At 40.5% G+C, this 22,603-nt stretch overlaps 1 protein-coding gene across 1 annotated transcript in view; it reads right to left on the bottom strand.

Moving 5' to 3' along the window:
• npr1a (natriuretic peptide receptor 1a) overlaps positions 1-22,603 on the bottom strand; it is a 235,917-nt gene that overhangs the window by 40,718 nt on the left and 172,596 nt on the right. The window contains exons 6-7 of the mRNA XM_060904626.1: positions 6,273-6,367; positions 6,024-6,159 (exon numbers count right to left, since the gene is read on the bottom strand). Coding sequence (XP_060760609.1) covers positions 6,024-6,159; positions 6,273-6,367 — 231 coding nt within the window. The remainder of the gene's footprint in view (positions 1-6,023; positions 6,160-6,272; positions 6,368-22,603) is intronic.

Genomic DNA, 22,603 nt, shown 5'->3' with positions numbered 1-22,603 from the left:
AGGACGGATGGACGGACATCGCCACAACATAATCCCCCTTCAGGCCTTTCGGCCAGTGGGGGATAAAAAACTTTTTGCCAAATTACATGAAATTCCTCCAAAAATTGTGAGGGAAGTTGATTTCAGAAAGCAAAGACACTGGGGGCATCGTGGCTCAGGTGGATAAGGCGCCATACCATAAATCCAGGGACCCGGGTTTGATCCCGACCCGAGGTCATTTCCTGATCCCTCCCCATCTCTCTCTCCTGCTCATTTCCTGTCTCTACGCTGTCCTATCCAATAAAAGGTGAAAAAAGCCCCCCAAAAAAGCAAGCACACCTTGATGAAATTGCCAAAGTACGAATTTGTTAATAATCAAGGCCATAACTTTGGTAAAATTTGTCCAAATCAAACGAAATTTCAATATGCGTATAACTGTCATATAACAAAGCCTTTTACCAAGTTTGGTGAAATTCCTCCACAAATTGTGAGAGGAGTTAATTTCAGAAGAATGTACACCCTCATAAAATTGTCAAAGTACAAGTTATTTAATCAAGGGTCAAAACTCTGGAAAAATTTTAACAAACGAAATTAAATCGCAATATGCATATTACTGTCATATGGCAAAAGACCTTGTTAAATGACGGTAATACGCATATTGCGATTTAATTTCGTTTGTGAAAATTTTACCAGAGTTTTGACCTTGATTTGACCCTCCTTTTTTCTTTGATTGCTTCTTTCAAAAAATTGAGAGGAGTTGATTTCAGAAGGTGAGCACCCTTCCTGGGACGGATGGAAATCACCACAGCATAATCCCCCTTCAGGCCTTTTGGCCAGCCAGGGATACAAAAACTAATTTGGTTAATTGGCAACAGGTCATTAACATGACTGGGTATAAAAAGAGCATCCCAGCGACAACTGGTACAGTGTTCCTCTGTATCTCTGGTCATTGTGGCCAAAAAACTCAATCTTTGTCTTGTTTGACCCTAAAACTTTCCCCCAGAATGCTTTTTCTTTGTTTATGTGGTCAGCTGTAAACTTTAAAGGTCATAGGCAACGGTTGGAGGTGAAACATAGAATATCAACTTTATTCTAGAAGAACGACCCAAAAAGCGAATTCAATCTTCCTAGTGTCTAATTTGCACCCTAAAATTGAACAAAACGGTTAAAATGTACTGTTTTGCCCAATTTCCAAAGGTTTGTTTACATCTCACTTATGCGCACTTTCACCGCCAGGGGACCGTCGTCATGACGTCATTTAAGCCAAACAGACCGGGAGCAGCTCTGTGTTTACCTGCAAACCGAGCACACGTGTACAGACTTTGGTCGTGAGAGGTTGTGTAAAATGTCTGAAAGTGATGGCAATTTTGAAGTAGGAACTCTCCAACTTAAATATTGAGAGGTGAAACCATATATGTATGAACTTATGGCCGTTGCGAAGCAATCGGTGAATGTGGCTCACTGGTTTGACCGTGCGGCCTCGGAATCGGACAGTGACTCGGCCAACTCTGATCGCGGTGACCCCGGACCTCAACAAGACTCGCGCCCAAACGATTTATCCTGGTAGTTATGATAAATTCCTACTTTTGTTGTAATACTAAATAAGAGCCCTTCTGAAGAATAATTAAACTGCCCTCCCTAGTGGATATAGGTAATGATTACTTGACAGTGCGCTGGTAGGCCACATTAGCCTGCCATTCGTGGCATTATACTATTTATAGCTGACTCTAAGCGAGGAAATATCCCTTTGTCTCATTTCCACAATGATTGTACAGGATCCCTCAGGATTCTTGACTTGTCAATTGCAAGCAAAAGTAAAAATGTTTACCTCCAATCTTCTCCTTTTTGCTTGAGCGTTGCTGCTCCATTTCTTCTTTGACTGCTTGATTTTGTTTCACACGCACAATCCACTCTCCCCGCCTCATCTCCTCTTCCGGAAAAAAACAACCCTCTGGCTTCACATGCACAATCCACTCTCTCCGCCTCGTCTCATCTTCCGGAAAAAACAACCCTCTGGCTTCACGTGCACAATCCACTCTTTCCGCCCTGTTTCCTCTTCCGGAAAAAGCCAACCCTCTGTGTTCACGCGCACAACCCACTCTCCGCCTCGTCTCCTCTTTCGGAAAAAGCCAACTCACTTGCTCTGCCTCTTCTCCTCTTCCGGAAAAAGCCAATCCACTCTCTCTGCCTCTTCTCCTCTCTCGGTAAAAGGTAAAAACTTCTTCCTGAACCGGTCCTGTTATTGTTGTGCAGTGAACTATAACAAGGCATGGTTTTTCTTTGGAAATTCCTGAACGCACGTCTGCACTCAAGCCGAACGGCAATGTAAGTAAACGGAAGTGGACTCAACTCAAGCGGTTTGTTTGTCTTAAATGACGTAACGTGCCGAGTGGTCACGAAAAGAGCTGAACAGAAATTCGCCACAATCCGCGCTAACTTATTTTTATTATTACTTATTAACAATACTTCTTGGGACCAGAAGAAAATTACAGAGGGTTTTTTAATATATAAAGTTTCAAATGTGCATAAAATTAAAACCGTTGCCTATGAGCTTTAATTGAGCTTGAAGGTGCTGATTTTGGAGCAGGAGCTTCTTTCTTGGATGGCAACCTCTCAGTCCATGGTGATGTAAACTTCGCTTGATTTTACAAAGTATTCCAGCAGCTTCCAGTTCATGGCAGGTTTGTGTCTTGGTGGTTCCTGGGTTGTTCCTAGGCTAGTAACTTGAACTTACATACAATTGTTTGAACTGATGATCTTGGAATCTGCAGTTGTTTAGAAATGGCTCCTGTGTTGTATAAATCTATGATCCTCTTTCTCAGATCTGCACTGAGCTCCTTGGACTTTACCATTGTACTGTGTGTTGGTCAATCCAATGAATGCTGTCAAACAAACCCTCTATGTTTTGTTATCATGAACAGGAAGTTGGACACCCTGGACAAGTCGCCAGATCATCGCAGGGCTGATACATAGAGACAAAACACCCATTCACACTCACTTTAGAGCCACCAATTAGCCTAACCTGCATGTCTTTGGGGGAAACCGGAGGAAACCCACGCAGACAACATGCAAACCCCACACAGAAAGGCCCTCACCGGCTGCTGGGCTCGAACCCAGGACCTTCTTGCTGTGAGGCGACAGCGCTAACCACTACACCACCGTGCCACCCACTTTCAGCACCAATGAATGAATCATCTAAATGGATGGATGTCATTTTTTTTGACCCAGTCCTGATTTCAGAAAACCCAAAATATTTTTTATTTAAAGATATATAGTGTACAATCATTCTGCCACAGAAGAAGAACAGTTCAACCAAATCACTGAAAACCCAATGCTGCCATGACATTCATGTCCATGATGACATTCATGTCCCCTTTGTCTTAAATCTCTTAAAGTTAGTAAGGCAAAACAAAATGCTGATTCTCATGCGAAAAACACCCAACGTCCTTTGTTCTAAAGACTTTCCAGTGGCAGAAAAGTATGTATGGGGTACTTTAAAAAGTTCTCGGCCTCACTCAGAAAACGTCACAGGAAAAAGATTGTTCTTGTATTATTTTTCAACATAGTCTCCTTTAACTTCAATGCACTCGGTCCACCGATGTTCAAGTTTCGCTATTCCGTTGCGGAAGAAGGTCACACACATCTTGAGCCTCCAGATCCTCCTGAACAGCATGGATGACTTCATCATCACTCTGAAAATGGAGACCACGTGAGTGAGATTTCGGTTTGGGAAACAGAAGTCAGGCGGTGCCAGGCCGGGTGAGTAAGATGCATGGGGCAACAGTTCAAAACCACATTTGGCTGCTTCTGCCCCGCCACCTGTGCTGGGTAGACGGGCGCATTGCCAGCTCAAACCTTTCCTCTCCTTTTTTCTTTGATTGCTTCTTTCATTTGAGCTTTCGTGGTCAGTGATGTAAGGCTTTATAGTATACAGTTATGCCCCAAAATGGGAGTTACACCCCTTGTTTCTGGGTGAGGCCGAGAACTTTTTGACATACCCTTGCATATGGTGTGTCCAACATACATATTTCTGTGAAATGATAATGTATTAGAACAGGCACATTAATACAACCCTGATTCCAAAAAAGTTGGGACAAGGAACAAATTGTAAATAAAAACGGAATGCAATAATTTACAAATCTCAAAAACTGATATTGTATTCACAATAGAACATAGACAACATATCAAATGTTGAAAGTGAGACATTTTGAAATTTCATGCCAAATATTGGCTCATTTGAAATTTCATGACAGCAACACATCTCAAAAAAGTTGGGACAGGGGCAATAAGAGGCTGGAAAAGTTAAAGGTACAAAAAAGGAACAGCTGGAGGACCAAATTGCAGCTCATTAGGTCAATTGGCAATAGGTCATTAACATGACTGGGTATAAAAAGAGCATCTTGGAGTGGCAGCGGCTCTCAGAAGTAAAGATGGGAAGAGGATCACCAATCCCCCTAATTCTGCGCCGACAAATAGTGGAGCAATATCAGAAAGGAGTTCGACAGTGTAAAATTGCAAAGAGTTTGAACATATCATCATCTACAGTGCATAACATCATCAAAAGATTCAGAGAATCTGGAAGAATCTCTGTGCGTAAGGGTCAAGGCCAGAAAACCATACTGGGTGCCCGTGATCTTCGGGCCCTTAGACGGCACTGCATCACATACAGGCATGCTTCTGTATTGCAAATCACAAAATGGGCTCAGGAATATTTCCAGAGAACATTATCTGTGAACACAATTCACCGTGCCATCCGCTGTTGCCAGCTAAAACTCTATAGTTCAAGGAAGAAGCCGTATCCAAACATGATCCAGAAGTGCAGACGTCTTCTCTGGGCCAAGGCTCATTTAAAATGGACTGTGGCAAAGTGGAAAACTGTTCTGTGGTCAGACGAATCAAAATTTGAAGTTGTTTATGGAAATCAGGGACGCCGTGTCATTCGGACTAAAGAGGAGAAGGACGACCCAAGTTGTTATCAGCACTCAGTTCAGAAGCCTGCATCTCTGATGGTATGGGGTTGCATTAGTGCGTGTGGCATGGGCAGCTTACACATCTGGAAAGACACCATCAATGCTGAAAGGTACATCCAGGTTCTAGAGCAACATATGCTCCCATGCAGACGACATGTCTTTCAGGGAAGACCTTGCATTTTCCAACATGACAATGCCAAACCACATACTGCATCAATTATAGCATCATGGCTGCATAGAAGAAGGGTCCGGGTACTGAACTGGCCAGCCTGCAGTCCAGATCTTTCACCCACAGAAAACATTTGGCGCATCATAAAACGGAAGATACGACAAAAAAGACCTAAGATAGTTGAGCAACTAGAATCCTACATTAGACAAGAATGGGTTAACATTCCTATCCCTAAACTTGAGCAACTTGTCTCCTCAGTCCCCAGACGTTTACAGACTGTTGTAAAGAGAAAAGGGGATGTCTCACAGTGGTAAACATGGCCTTGTCCCAACTTTTTTGAGATGTGTTATCATGAAATTTAAAATCACCTAATTTTTCTCTTTAAATGGTACATTTTCTCAGTTTAAACATTTGATATGTCATCTATGTTCTATTCTGAATAAAATATGGAATTTCGAAACTTCCACATCATTGCATTCCATTTTTATTTACAATTTGTACTTTGTCCCAACTTTTTTGGAATCGGGGTTGTATAAACCTTACAGCCAAATACTGTCAGAGCTTCTGTTATAGAAAATTAATAAACACTTCTGACAGTGCTGTGATATAACAGAGTGTACTGACGCTCAGTCATATTGGATTATCGAACTGGTATTGAAATCATGAATCGTTTCACAGGGTTCTGTAAAATGGCCCCATATTTCTGTTACTGTAGAACTGTCATGTGAGGCAAACATCTCACCAATGCCATTTTAGGAGAACCATTTTGGTTCCCCAAAAATCTTTCAGTTCATGATTCTGAATACATCAAGTATTTCCCTGATTAATAAACAAAAATTAGTTTATTTTAGCATATATGCTAAAGAAGGATTTTGAAGTGAAGGAAGTGTTCTAGTGCTGCTTACTAGCCAGGCAGGAAGGATTGTCGTATTTAAAGCCACATGGTGGGATGTCAGGAGGAGGAACACCTTTCAGCCAGTGCACCTTCATCCCCGGCTCAGGAATCATCTGCTTCAGACTGCTGTTATACACTGACACGATCTGCAATAAACACACAGATACACAACACACTGGTCACACTAAATTCAACACAATATTCAGCACAATATTCAGCACAATATCCAACAAAGGTTCCAGTTTTAAAACAACACTACCTGATAAACTCCGGAGTCTGTGTCATCCATGTCCCAGAGAGCAAAATCGATTTCTCGGTTGCCCTTCTCATCCATCTCCACCAGTCCTGTGACACCTTTTAGAAATGAGAAAGTATGTTTTCTAACTGTGAAACTCACTGATCAACTAGAATCCTACATTAGACAAGAATGGGTTAACATTCCTATCCCTAAACTTGAGCAACTTGTCTCCTCAGTCCCCAGACGTTTACAGACTGTTGTAAAGAGAAAAGGGGATGTCTCACAGTGGGAAACATGGCCTTGTCCCAACTTTTTTGAGATGTGTTGTTGTCATGAAATTTAAAATCACCTAATTTTTCTCTTTAAATGATGCATTTTGGGGCGGCATGGTGGTGTAGTGGTTAGCGCTGTCACCTCACAGCAAGAAGGTCCTGGGTTCGAGCCCCATGGCCGGCGAGGGCCTTTCTGTGCGGAGTTTGCATGTTGTCCGCGTGGGTTTCCTCCAGGTGCTCCGGTTTCCCCCACAGTCCAAAGACATGCAGGTTAGGTTAACTGGTGACTCTAAATTGACCGTAGGTGTGAGTGTGAATGGTTGTCTGTGTCTATGTGTCAGCCCTGTGATGACCTGGCGACTTGTCCAGGGTGTACCCCGCCTTTCGCCCGTAGTCAGCTGGGATAGGCTCCAGCTTGCCTGCGACCCTGTAGAAGGATAAAGCGGCTAGAGATAATGAGATGAGATGATGCATTTTCTCAGTTTAAACATTTGATATGTCATCTATGTTCTATTCTGAATAAAATATGGAATTTTGAAACTTCCACATCATTGCATTCCGTTTTTATTTACAATTTGTACTTTGTCCCAACTTTTTTGGAATCGGGGTTGTATTATATTTTTGTTTCATTTGTTTAACTGGGCTCTCTTTATCTACTTTTAGGACTTGTGTGAAAATCTGATGATGTTTTAGGTCATATTTATGCAGAAATATAGAAAATTCTAAAGGGTTCACAAACTTTCAAGCACCACTGTACATTTATACCAGTTAAGGGTTAAGTGCATTGGTTAAGGGCCCAGCAGTGGCAGCTTGACAATCCTGGGATTTGAACACACAACCTTCTAGCCTTCCTTCACTAAGCAATATAGGCACTGAGAGAAGTCCAGCATCAAAACACACACTCTTGCTTCCTCTACACTTCCATATGTAGCACATATGTTAATAATATGGAGAGAACAGAAATACACAAACTGCAGTGGGAATGAAGCCAGTTTAATTCTGCAACAGGTGGCAGTGGAGCTGCATTCACACTTTTGCCAACACTCAATATTCCTCTTATTTTTCTGTAAACAGAAATATACTGAAGGCCAGGCAGTAAAATATATTGCTAGTAGGGGTGTATATATGAATGATTTAATATAAATAAAGGATCTTACATGGTCACGCGAAGATATGAAGTTTATCTTCGAGTGGTAAACATATTTCACTAGTGAGTGCAGCGAACAAGTGAAATATTTTTCAAAACGAGAAGTTAATCAAAAGAATTTTAATTTTGAACCGGTTCATTTTGACAACATGCATCTAGTCAGTGGGAAAACACTGGGAGTGACATAATCGGAGTGAAATATCAAGAATTATTATACATACAGGACACTTTTTCGATGGAATAAAAGCATGTGTTCTATTCCCTTCTAGCGGGTTTCCTTCATTTGGTTTGACAGCATGCAATATTGTTAGCATATCGCTTATCCTAAGTGTATTACGTCACTCTACCCAATGGAGAATGAGAGTTGAATATGGTTTACGATATTGCATGGTTGTCAAGACAACATGACGTCACACGTTGGAGATGTAAAACTTCCATGCTAGCAAACTACAATTTGCAGACAAACATAGCTGCCAGATTTGCGTCGTTAAATACGGAAGATTTTAAGAGAATTTTGAAAGAGAAAGACATGTTAAATACCTGAAAGGAATGTATAATAATAATAATAATAATAATATTGGCTGGCTTTTTTTCATGGTATATCAGATATATTCCATTCAGCAAGTATGATATTGAACTCATCTTCGACTTGTTCAGTATCATGCTAGCTGAATGGAATATATCTGATATACCATGAAAAAAAGCCAGCCAATATTATTTAAATATGTCACTTAGATCTGTGATGTATTTCATATGAAAATGTGAGTTTTTCAACACGAGAAGATAAAATTCATATCTTCAAGCTAACATGTGATTTTATTATATAGACACATTCACAAACAAAAAGCACCCAAATTTATAAACACAATTCATCGAGTTCGTCAAGAGTGAGGATACTGAAACATATGTCATTCAATGTCCCGGATATAGTTTGCATGTAAAATGAGTGGTGTATTTCCCAGTAAAATATTCATGTCCATATAATAATATGATTTATGATACATATATATATCATTGCAATTCAGTGTGATGTACTATGATTCAGTACTGTGTTTCATTTTCATAAAAAATAAAGCGTCCGATTTGAGAAATGGAAGACCACACTTCCTTAGCTGGTACTGAGACACAAAGACCAAAGGCCAGGGCCCCTTCATTGGGCCCGAAGAGCAGAAGGCATGCGTCTTTTTTAGTGGTACTGACAGCTGCACTCAAGCAGAAGGACCTCACCTCCTTAACTGGGATTGACAGGTGACGCCATCTTCATTCTTCTTTGGTTCATCACTGATTAAAGATGTTTGAACAGTTATTGGGCATACACTGAACCAAAAATCTGAAAGCCACTCATTCTTCAGATTTTCTCCTAGCATAATCGGCTAGAAAAGACAAATTAACTGATGACTACAAATGCTCCAAACAGGCAGATTTAAAAATGATTTTGAAATGCAAACAGATGTGAAATCTTGAGAAGCTCAGATTGATTTAAAAGAGAGAGAGAGAGAGAGAGAGAGAGAGAGAGAGTGAAAGCGCGCGAGAGAGAGCAAGAGAGAACGTGAGAGAGAGAGTGAGGGAGAGAGAGAGCGAGGGAGAGAGAGCAAGAGAGAGAGCGAGAGAGAACGTGAGAGAGAGAGAGTGAGAGAGAGAGACAGCGAAAGAGAGAGAAAGTGAGAGAGTGAGAGAGAGTGAGGGAGAGAGACAGCAAGAGAGAGAGAGAGAGCTAGAGAGAAAGTGAGAGAGAGCGAGGGAGAGAGCAAGCGAGAGAGAACGTGAGAGAGAGCAAGAGAGAGCGAGAGAGAGAGAGAGCAAGAGAAAGAGTGAGAGAGAGAGAATGTGAGAGAGAGAAAGCGAGAGAAAGTGAGAGAGCAAGAGAGAGTGAGGGAGAGAGACAGCAAGAGAGAGAGAGCTAGAGAGAAAGTGAGAGAGAGCGAGGGAGAGAGAGAGCGAGAGAGAACGTGAGAGAGAGAGCAAGAGAGAGAGCGAGAGAGTGAGAGAAAGAAAGTGAGAGAGAGAGACAGCGAGAGAGAGAGAGAGTGAGACAGAAAGTGAGAGAGCGAGAGAGAGTGAGGGAGAGAGACAGCAAGAGAGAGATAGAGAGAGCTAGAGAGAAAGTGAGAAAGAGAGAGCGAGCAAGAGAGTGAGTGAGAGTGACAGAGAGAGAGACAGTGAGAGAGAGAGACAGAGAGTCATGTGTGTTCCAGAACTAGCTGCATGTCATGTCACTGCAAAGAGCAATTTAAAAAAGACTGATTTTTTTGAAATGTGTGGAAACCACAGCTTTCAAAACCCACTACTGACACCAATTATCACTGGACTGGAAGCACAAGAGTGAAGCCCATCATCTCACCAGCCTGCTGCTCTCTCCTGATCATCTGCTTATATAAATGTAGATTACACAAGTTCTCAAAAGAGCAAAGCTGAGGGTGACACTGACACATAAATAGGCCCCCTTCATGATTTACACAATCACGGCATTTTTACTGCTTGGTAAAAAAACGTTCACAGATCTGAGCATAACACACACAGTCACAAATAATGCACACTCTGCACTATCTGTATGTCCATTAGCTAGGTTGAGATGTATCAGTGCTGAAACCTGATGCCGTGTGTGTGTGTCTTAAATCCTCTCTTCAGGGAAATGACCCAATGTCCCAAATAAATCCATGGCAACACAGTCCTTCTTTTATCTTTTCGTCCTCATTTCAGCTTGATTTCTAGATGAATTTACCTCAGATGCAGTTTTAACTTTATATTGCTGGATAACTGGTTCACATTTGCTAACCGATTTCAAAACCAGAAGTTTAGCATTATTACTAGCTAGCATTTATTCTTTTTTCCTTTAAACCATAAATTCTGTTTGTTTTTTTAGTAAAAATATCGACATCACATTAACATTAACATGCCAAGCATTTTTTAATGTATACATTTGTACTCAGCTAGTTATCTCTGTTAGCATAGCATATACTGTGTTATCATATCCATTAGTCCAGTGGTTTTCAAAGTGGGGGCCGCGGCCCCCTGGGGGGATGCCAGGGGGCACTAGGGGGGGCCTCAGAAAGTTGGAGGGATGATAACAAAAAAATTGCGGAAAAAAATATACTTTTTAAAAATAATTATTATTGAATATATTGTAATTAGGGCGGCATGGTGGTGTAGTGGTTAGCGCTGTCGCCTCACAGCAAGAAGGTCCTGGGTTCAAGCCCCGGGGCCGGCGAGGGCCTTTCTGTGTGGAGTTTGCATGTTGTCCGCGTGGGTTTCCTCCGGGTGCTCCGGTTTCCCCCACAGTCCAAAGACATGCAGGTTAGGTTAACTGGTGACTCTAAATTGAGTGTGAATGGTTGTCTGTGTCTATGTGTCAGCCCTGTGATGACCTGGCGACTTGTCCAGGGTGTACCCCGCCTTTCGCCCGTAGTCAGCTGGGATAGGCTCCAGCTTGCCTGCGACCCTGTAGAACAGGATAAAGCGGCTAGAGATGATGAGATGAGATATTGTAATTAGTTTTTTAATCATTATTATAAAATATAATTATTAATAATAATACATCATATCGAAACGTTTGCCATGCTCATCTCTCCGATTGTCTGTGACGTTGCGGTTTGCGCCATTTATCAAGCTGCTTTGCTCCTCAAGCTAGCATATTGCTAGCGCAAAATAGACAGGTTTTTGAAGAAGAGACCGAAGGAACAAACCAACAGTTCTGCTGTGGAGGACACTGCTGCGAAAAAAACTAAGAAGTCCTGGCCAACTAAAATCCGAAAATATGAGGCAGCATACATTAAGTATGGCTTTACAGCCATACAGAAAAATGGCCATGATTGCCCGAAATGCATCCTCTGTCTGGAGACCCTGTCAAACAAGTGCTTAAAACCTTTGAAACTTCAGAGTCACTTGGTACAAAAACATCCGACAGATGCCGAAAAAACAGTAGATTTCTTCAGACGCAAAGAAGAGCATTTGGTCAGGCAATCTGCTGCATTCACCCAGCAAGCTACCGTACTGTCCCCGAGCGGGCCCTGAAGGCATCATTTTTAGGCTCGTACCACATTGCTTGTGCTAAAAAACCTCACTCAATTGGAGAAGATTTGATTTTACCAGCCACCAAAGACATTGTCCGAGAATTGCTTGGTGAGGATGCTGCCAAAAAAATCGATGCTGTCCCACTCTCTGATAACACTGAGCCGATGGATTGGTGACATGGCTCAAGACGTATCTGCTCAGCTGTTGGAGCAGGTGAGAGCCAGCGAATACTTCGCACTTCAGCTGGATGAGAGCACAGATTTATCCACTGAGGCCCAACTGCTTGTGTACATCAGATTTATTTCACAGGAAAGATTTGTGGAGGAAATACTATTTTGTAAAGCACTTGAAAGAAGAACTACTGGGAAAGACATTTTTCAAGTTTTGGACGATTACATCGAGTCTAACGGTTTGGACAGGACCCGTTGTGTGGGGGTGTGTTCGGACAGAGCCGCGGCAATGACCGGGAAGATCAGTGGAGTGACCGCTCTCATTAAGCAGAAGGCCCCGCATGTAGTGGCCACACACTGTATGCTCCATCGTGAGGCACTGGTCACAAAAAGGATGGATAACGAGTTGAATCAGGTACTACAGGAGGTTATACAGTTTATTGTTCAGTGTGAAAATATTTGTGTTCAAAATGTTAGTTAAGAATATTCTTATGCTAAACAAATGTAACAATTATTGACTATTGAATAAAAGTAAGAGAAAACATTCTAAAAGTTGATGTTTCTTTACATATTTTGTAGCATTGTCTGTGGGTTTGCAAAGGGGGTCCCTGGCCAGAAACTAATGCTGTTTGGGGGGCCTTGGCATGGAAAAGTTTGGGAACCCCTGCATTAGTCTATCGCACAGCTACATGTCTGTCAGCTAAAAATGTTGCTTTTTGAAAAATCTAATTCCTACTTGCTGTGTTTTTGTTTAAATCATCAACTTAAGATTTATAACACTTTTATAAAAGTGCTTGGCTGGCTTAGTTAGCATTGTTAGCATATTGCAGTGCTAGCATACCAGTTAGCATATGAGCCATTCCACCGAATCGGTGCCATTTCCGTCCCTAGAAAATTATATGTATAAATGCGCATAAAAATTTACTTTAAAATGCATTTCCTTATTACGCAGAATGTCCTGCACATTGATCTGATTTCAAATTTAAGATCTATAATTGTAAGGATTAATAAAAACTACCTAAAACACTGAAAAATAGCATGTGTTACCTGTCCCCGCACTCTAACTTTATACTTAACTATGAAATATTATGATTAAAATCCTTCAGAAACAGTATTTCTTTTGCACTGTTGTGTGACTCCATATCCTATCCATGGTTTAAATATAATTTTTCATAAGAAATCCACAATATCTTAGTTAAAATACACATTTTAGTCGTGTCCCTGGGTTTTCATTCAGTCCTGTTACCCAAACATATTACCCCATCTGACAAATTTGGAACATTCCATAAATCACATGCTGAACAGGAAGTTACATCAGTTGTGTCTTCTGAAGGCCATGGGAAGACAAAAAGTTAGTTCTCTCATTTACTTTTCTGTATATTTGATGATTCTTTAACTTTGACTGATAAGGTCAATGTCAACATACTGTCCTGTTACTTAAATTATTTCTTAGATGATATTTGTTTATTTTAAAAATACAGATTTTTGGTAAATCACTAGAATGTGCTAAGTGTGGTCATGCTATTAACGATGACGCCATGTGGCTTAATTCCATGTATTAGCTAATCCGAGGCTAAAAACTCAGTCCTGTTACTTTCAGAGTTTTGGTAACAGGACTGAAAAAAATGCAGCCATCTTTGACTTCCAAACCTTGTAACATAGCCTGAGGTTGACCAATACACATTTTGAATAGTTAAATATGTGTGTTATTATAATCAGTGTTGAAAAGATAACAAATTAAGTTTAATTTGGGAGTGGTACAACAAGCAAATGGCACCCATTCGGTGGAATGTCCCATATTTCCTAGCTGTGTGTTGCTCAGCTGAGAAATTTAATTGAGCTCTGCTTGGCAAGCTTGTTTACTGAATCTTATCGGCTAAAAATATTAATAAACAACTAATAAAACACTTGAGGATGTGCTGTTTCAAGAAAATCTTTAACAGTGAGGTGGCCTGATGTGAAGCAGAATTACTTTTGCCACCGTGAAGTTGATTATTTATTACCATCCCTGTGTCTGACAAAGTGTTTTATTCTACTTACACTTTACCAGTGATTTATTTACAATACTGTGCAAAAGTCTTAGGCACCCTATTGTTTTTTTTTTATACAAACTTTGTTATAGATTTCTATTTTATGATTTCTACATTATCGAGTCAGTATAAAAACATTTTAGAGTCCAAACGTTCGTTTTCAGCACAAAATTAAATGTTATAGAAAAAAAGTTTGTATCTGAGCAGCATATTCCATAAGAGAGCACTTTTCAGATTAAAAAAGAAAACATAATGAAGGCTGCTGGGTTTTGGTGCAAAATGAAGAAGCGAGTGTGACAGTCAAAGTGTCCAGAAGAACTGTGGCTGGTTCTGGAAGACGCTCAGTAAAACCTACAGCTCATTTCCGCATAAAACTGCGCTCACTGGACCTGAGACTACTATTTTTATTTCTCCCAAACTTTGTTTATTAAGTTTCACAAAAAAATACAATTGTGTCACCAGTACCTTACAAAAAAATATATATATGAACATGTACATACGAGATTAACTTTCCTTTTATCAAAATACTGTAGAAGAGTGACAATCAAAAGTGTTATACACCAAAACAGCATTACTATCTAAGAAAATAAGCACACGAAAAAAAAAACATCAGTCAGCAAACAGTAGTGTCACTACGAGGCAATAAGTTAATACACTAACAGTAGAATTGCACTGAGCCAAATATTGATTCCAGTATAAACCACAAAAAAGTGCATCAGTCTCGGATAAATGGGAAATTTATTTGCTTTATAAACTGAAAAAATGGACCCCATAAGACAACTATTTTTTTTTTAAAGTGAAGCGTCATCTCACACCAAATATTGACTTTGTTTAATTTACTATTGCTTACTGATTACTGTTTATAGTATTTTTTTTAATGTTGAGGCATTTAATTTAATTATTTTAAGTCAGGGCTTTTCTAAGTGTGGGGCGCGCCTCCCCTAGGGGGTGCCAGAGTTCTTTGGGGGGGGGCAACGTGAGGAAACATAAACCAGAATAAGTTACTATCGCGGACATTTAGCGAACTTCAGCTAGCCTTTGCCAGAGACAAAATGGATCGATTTTTAGTACCTAAAGCTACAGTGAGTGAGGAGACAGAGTCTGGGCCAAGCAAAAAAACAGATCCTCCAGGATTTCACGAAGTTGCGATTTGCAACTTCAACGCATATTCAACCAATCCCCGTGAATTCAGGGCGGTGTTGCAATTATATCCAATCACCGCAACCTTCCCGCAAATTTGACCAATCGTTGGCGTCGTCTTGAGGTGACGTCGACAAACTACCTAACGCCTTACTTCCGTGTATACGTTCAAGAGAAGCAGCATGCGCGCAGTGTTGCCAGATTGGGCGGTTTTAAGTGCATTTTGGCAGGTTTTGAACATATTTTGGACTGGAAAACGTCAGCAGTATCTGGCAACACTGCATGTGCGAGTCAGTGTTTATATAGGCTTAAATTCTGTTACTGAAAGTGTGATGTTTACAGTGAAGGACTGTGTGCACTTTACATTATTTTTTTACTTAATACAAGAAATTAATGGATGCCAACATTTTTGCCAAAATGGTATTTTATTTTCCATTGTTTAGGCAGCTTCAGCATCATACTGTGAGATTCTGTTCAAATTGGGTTTTTTTCTTCTATGAAGCCTGAGCCATTTATTTTATTAGTTTATAATTATTGTTTAATTTAGTCTTCAGGAGAGACTGCCTGCACACAGTACTAGTATTAATAGTTTTTTTCTTACATGAAAGCTGAGGCATTTATATTATATTTTAAGGTAACTTCATGTTGTGCTGTGAGGTTCTCTGCACTTTAACTTTTGAACCAACAGGTGCATTTGGATAAGTAAAGCCTATTTTTCTGCATTTTTGTAGTCCTGCTAATCTTTTATATTGGTAAAGTTGTTTATAGGACCATTTCTCAGTGTCTTCGTTTTTTTAATCAATAGTTTTTCGGTAATAACTTAATATTTAACATATCACTCAATTTTAATCACAAAAAGAGAAAATCGCAACAATTTCTCGCAACTTTCACTTCCTCCCGCAATGTAATCGCAACAAAAACCTAAAAAACACCGCAACTTTCATTGCAATTTTTTGGAAAACCCCCGCAACATCAGACATTTTAGCCTGCAACAATCACAAAAAAGGCCCGGGGAATCCTGGGGGGACTGAAAAAAGAAGGAAGTATGACCACGATTATTTAAAGTTTGGATTTTCATGGACTGGATCTGAAGATGCTCCACTGGCACAGCGTGTTGTCTGCCAAGAGGTGCTAGCTAACGATGCTATGAGATGTTTAAAATGTGTAAAACAAGATGTTTTAAAAAGAAAAGCACAGATGTTTAAAATGTGTAAAAAAAGATGTTTTAAAAAGCACAGATGTTTAAAATGTGTAAAAGAAAAAAAACAAAAATGTGTACAACAACCATTTTTTTTAAAAATACGAATGGAACATTATGTATAGCAACAACAAAAATTGTGTGTGTGTGTGGGGGGGGGCTGTTGTTTATTTGCTCTCTGAGGGGGGGCTCACTCTCCCACACTTTGAAAAGCCCTGTTTTAAGTCATTTTGGTTGACAGCATTTCTTCACACATGCCTAAGACTTTTGCGCAGTACTGTATTTATTGAAAAATGGTTCGTCATGCTTTTTATCCATTTACAGTTATGCTGTGGACTATCCTTGAAACAAGCTTGGCCTGTTATTACTTACATTATATCAGCTGTAAACAGTCATTCCTTCACTTCTATTAAAGTTAATAAGACAGAAAAAAATGGCTTGTCATGCTACAAAGAATTACCAAGTTTCGGAAAACTTACAGCTTTCTTTCTGACTGTTAGAAAGACACTGAGACTGGAGACTCCTTCCAAAAATGCTAAATAGTGTAAATGCCACCTTAGAGAAAAGCGTGTGTGTATATCAAGACTTTTTTATTATCTGTTCATATAGCGCATCTGCTATTCAAGTCCCTCTGAATGAGCTGTTGCTATAGAAACAATAACGGATCAGAATGTTATTAATATGTAAATCTGTTATTAATATATAAATCAGATTAATATAAATCTGTAAATTGCTGTTCAAGGAGTTATTAGAATAAATAAATCAACAGTGCTGTGGTAAAAATATACCTATTACATTACACACACACACACACACACACACACACACACACACACACACACACACACACACACACACACAGAGTAGCTCACATGTAGAAAAACTAACCACTGCAATGAACACGATCCACTGAATAAACCTTATGTGGCTCATTCATTGTGACCTGAGCTATCCTTGGCAGACCTGCCCTGAAAGGTAGCTTTCTGCTGACAGTCGTCGACATTAAATTGACCGTGCTGCTTTGCTGCCTGCCTCCTCCATTATGTTTTTCCACATTACACCATGTTCGGCACTAAAATGCAGCTGCCTGACTTGTCTTCAATCCCTGTGAGTTCAGGCATCACTCCACAGCTATGTTTCCTCCACTGGGTACCTATAGATATCCACATGGGTATTATAAGAGCAATCTTATATTTTTAAAGGCTTTCTGTGCGCTGCGTCAACCTGCTTCTAGCTGCGTCTGCTTCCGACTGGTTGATTCAGCTTAAAAACTCTGCGTCTTGCAATACATCTGACCACAACGAAGGATTTGACGCAAAACGCCTGCGTCCACCTGCGATCAGTCGCCATCTGACCGATCACACACGTCACAGCATGCGTCTTTCTGCCGTCTGACCTGGGCATTAAATAGGCACTTAAAGTGCTGATGACACGTTTTTGACATCTTTGGCGATGTTTTATAACATAAAAAGTAATTCCCGATGATCCATATATTAATTCACGAAGGCGCCTATTTTACAAGTTATGATAAAAAACGCGGCTATTTGGGCAAATTTGACGGGGCTGCAGCACCCAGGAGACGGAGGAGGAGGAGGAGCTATATGACGTCAGCGAAAGAACCTTCCTCCTAACTTACCAGTTTGTTGTTGATGCGACAGGTGTTCAGTTTATCATTATTAGTATTATTATTATACATTATTATTATATATATATAGTTATTATGCCTTCGCGTTGTGTTGCTGGCTTTTGCTCCAAAGCCCACAAGGATGGGGTAAGTTTATTCAAGTTTCCCAGAGATCCCGAGCTGCATGCGAAGTGGGTGAAGCAAGTCAGGCGCACTCGTGACAAGTGGGAGCCCTCACCAACATCCGTCCTGTGCTCTGAACACTTCGATTTGGATTGTTTTGACACCCTTCCCAGCTTAAAAGAATCTCTTGGATGTTCAGTTCAGCACAAACATGTGTTACTACCATCAGCAGTGCCTACACAGTGTTGCCAGATTGGGAGGTTTCCCGCCCAGTTGGGCGGTTTCAAGTGCATTTTGGTGGGTTTTGAACATATTTTGGGTTGGAAAACGTCAGCAGTATCTGGCAACAGATACTGCTGACGTTTTCCAGCCCAAAATATGTTCAAAACCCACCAAAATGCACTTGAAACCACCCAACTGGGCGGGATTCCTCCCAATCTGGCAACACTGCCAGTATTCCGGAGGGGGTCTACTCGTAGCTATGCCGGATCCAAAGACAGTCCTCCTGTCAGAACATGTGTTGTGAAATGACATAAGATAAAGGTACGTAGAGCTATAGATTCTACATGATAATCATAAATGTAATCATAAAGTCGGCGGGATATCAGTCATGAGGGTAGGCTATCATGGATTCTATTCGGAAGAGATCAATACAATTCTAGACTCCCAGAAGAGGAAGAGCTAGCACTAGAGAGTTCACCGGCGTTTTCATGCGCCATTTCCATTGAGTAGAACCAGAGTAGAACAGCCAGTGAACCGCAGTGTGTTCTTCCGCTGACGTCACAACATGGCCGCGAGCCACGGACCCAGTTTTCTTGCGCTGTGCAATTAAAAGTTGGATATTTGCGTAACAACAGCTTCTTTTCACGTAATTATAACAGAAATCCAACATGTTTGCCATGTTGTATAGTCTCATTCTCATCTCATCTCATTATCTCTAGCCGCTTTATCCTTCTACAGGGTCGCAGGCAAGCTGGAGCCTATCCCAGCTGACTACGGGGGAGAGGCGGGGTACACCCTGGACAAGTCGCCAGGTCATCACAGGGCTGACACATAGACACAGACAACCATTCACACTCACATTCACACCTATGGTCAATTTAGAGTCACCAGTTAACCTACCCTGCATGTCTTTGGACTGTGGGGGAAACCGGAGCACCTGGAGGAAACCCACGCGGACACGGGGAGAACATGCAAACTCCGCACAGAAAGGCCCTCGCCGGCCCCGGGGCTCGAACCCGGACCTTCTTGCTGTGAGGCGACAGCGCTAACCACTACACCACCGTGCCGCCCATGTTGTATAGTTTATTTAAGAAATTGCATAGAGTCATGTTCGTGTCATCAGCCCTTTAAACAAACACTAAACATGCATGTATAAAGCCATTATGTATTTACTTGTGTATCAGAACTAACTAGTTTTTGGTATCTTTTAATTAAGTCTGCACGAGTATAACATTATTCAAAATGGTGTAAATCTAAATGCGAACTGCTGAACATTAGGCAATTGATTCTTAACCCTGGGGTTCTGACCCAGTGTAGGGTCCGAGTTCGAATCCTAAAGATGCAACAACCATCTGTAGTCGAGAGCAAAACTGGCCATGTTCTCTGGGTGGGAGAAATGGCATACTCTCTCTCCTGTCAATCACAGTGGCATTCATCAATTGTAAGTATTTGTGAGCTTGTGTATGCAGAAGATGGCGGACAGTAAGAGCACCAGTTCGAAAAGATGCTGGAGGCAATGATGCTTCACGTGTCTTGAAGGAACAGCGTTAGGCTTCACACTCTCTCATTAGTAGCTCTTGTATGATAGCTAGTGTTACAGTGGTGCTTGAAAGTTTGTGAACCCTTTAGAATTTTCTATATTTCTGCATAAATATGACCTAAAACATCATCAGATTTTCACACAAGTCCTAAAAGTAGATAAAGAGAACCCAGTTAAACAAATGAAACAAAAATATTATACTTGGCCATTTATTTATTGAGGACAATGATCCAATATTACGTATCTGTGAGTGGCAAAAGTATGTGAACCTCTAGAATTAGCAGTTAATTTGAAGGTGAAATTAGATTCAGGTGTTTTCAATCAATGGGATGACAATCAGGTGTGAGTGGGCACCCTGTTTTATTTAAAGAACAGGGATCTATCAAAGTCTGATCTTCACAACACATGTTTGTGGAAGTGTATCATGGCACGAACAAAGGAGATTTCTGAGGACCTCAGAAAAAGCATTGTTGATGCTCATCAGGCTGGAAAAGGTTACAAAACCATCTCTAAAGAGTTTGGACTCCACCAATCCACAGTCAGGCAGATTGTGTACAAATGGAGGAAATTCAAGACCATTGTTACCCTCCCCAGGAGTGGTTTACCAACAAAGATCACTCCAAGAGCAAGGCGTGTAATAGTCGGCAAGGTCACGAAAGACCCCAGGGTAACTTCTAAGCAACTGAAGGCCTTTCTCACATTGGCTAATGTTAATGTTCCTGAGTCCACCATCAGGAGAACACTGAACAACAATGGTGTGCATGGCAGGGTCGGAAGGAGAAAGCCACTGCTCTCCAAAAAGAACATTGCTGCTCATCTGCAGTTTGCTAAAGATCACGTGGACAAGCCAGAAGGCTATTGGAAAAATGTTTTGTGAACGGATGAGACCAAAATAGAACTTTTTGGTTTAAATGAGAAGCATTATGTTTGGAGAAAGGAAAACACTGCATTCCAGCATAAGAACCTTATCCCATCTGTGAAACATGGTGATGGTAGTATCATGGTTTGGGCCTGTTTTGCTGCATCTGGGCCAGGACGGCTTGCCATCATTGATGGAACAATGAATTCTGAATTATACCAGCAAATTCTAAAGGAAAATGCCAGGACATCTGTCCATGAACTGAATCTCAAGAGAAGGTGGGTCATGCAGCAAGACAACAACCCTAAGCACACAAGTCATTCTACCAAAGAATGGTTAAAGAAGAATAAAGTTGATGTTTTGGAATGGCCAAGTCAAAGTCCTGACCTTAATCCAATGGAAATGTTGTGGAAGGACCTGAAGCGAGCAGTTCATGTGAGGAAACCCACCAACATCCCAGAGTTGAAGCTGTTCTGTACAGAGGAACGGGCTAAAATTCCTCCAAGCCGGTGTGCAGGACTGATCAACAGTTACCGGAAATGTTTAGCTGCAGTTATTGCTGCACAAGGGGGTCACACCAGATACTGAAAGCAAAGGTTCACATACTTTTGCCACTCACAGATATGTAATATTGGATCATTTTCCTCAATAAATAAATGACCAAGTATAATATTTTTGTCTCATTTGTTTAACTGGGTTCTCTTTATCTACTTTTAGGACTTGTGTGAAAATCTGATGATGTTTTAGGTCATATTTATGCAGAAATATAGAACATTCTAAAGGGTTCACAAACTTTCAAGCACCACTGTAGATAGTGGGTGGGAACTGACAAGAAAGTTATAAAATACAGAGTAATTTTAATCTTTAAATAAGAAACACACCTAGCAATCAGATATTTGGGCCCTTAAAATGGGGTCACTGGCTACAAATGACTGTGAAACCATATGTTTGCCGCTCAACATGTTTTAGAAATGCCAAGTTTTGTACCAAGCGACTCATTTCTTTCATCGCTGCATTATTTCCTGCTAAGATTCTGTCCTTAATCCAATGATTTCTAAGTTTTAAAACTAAAAGGTTGAGATGCCATGCAGTTACAGTATATTAATATGTATGGTGTTTCCTTATTATATACAACATATAAATCATTTTCAAATACACAGAATTAGCATTTCATTATATATACACTGATCTAATAACTAAGAAACTTGCAATTCAGTGTATTTAAAAAAAAATCGAATGGTCAGATACAATAAGCTGAATGCAACCACAGACTTCTGCAGAAGAATGAATTATTTATGAGCGTACCTCATGACCTTATACTGTTTCTATTGAAGCATTATTACATTCAAGGTTTATGACCAACTACAGCAAAGCATTCGCTCAAGTAGAAATTGTCAAAACTGCTGTAGACACTGAAAAACAACTTAAACGGTTACATAATGGAAATATGTAGACATTAATACTAGAAGTAATAAAAGGAAGATGGCAGCAGGAACATCTTTGCACTCTAAAAACATCAAACTTACAAAACATAAAGCCCATAAAATCATAGCACTGGGAAACAGAAACGTCAGAACGTCACCAAAGGGGCATTATGTGTAACGATCCAGGCATGGGAAGGATAGGAGTTTGCTGGGGTGTGGGAATGGGTGCGAGTCAGTTCTCTCAGTCCGAGCCCAGCTCACAAGGGATATGAACAGGGCAGATCTGAAATCGTTGCCTTTATACACTTCCAATTTTTCATTTTGCATTATGAATTTATTTTTGTCGCATGTATTAAAATAGATCATATACAACTTCCTGGCCAAGATTAAGTCATGTATTCATGTGGGTAAAGATGATTAATGCATGATGCTTCAATCCCCAGTGACAAACACTGACCACTCAGATTAAATTTGCTAGAAACAAGTGATTTGCTATAACACAGGACCCATGTACGTCCAATTGCTAAAATTATAACCAACACAGAATGCATATGCATCACACAAGCTCATCATTCCTGCAGGTACTGCAAGA

This window comes from Neoarius graeffei, chromosome 22 (genome assembly GCF_027579695.1).
Source record: "Neoarius graeffei isolate fNeoGra1 chromosome 22, fNeoGra1.pri, whole genome shotgun sequence".
Lineage (NCBI taxonomy): Eukaryota > Metazoa > Chordata > Actinopteri > Siluriformes > Ariidae > Neoarius > Neoarius graeffei.
Note: the sequence above shows the minus strand (reverse complement) of the source record. Positions and strands in the feature narration are given on the sequence as shown.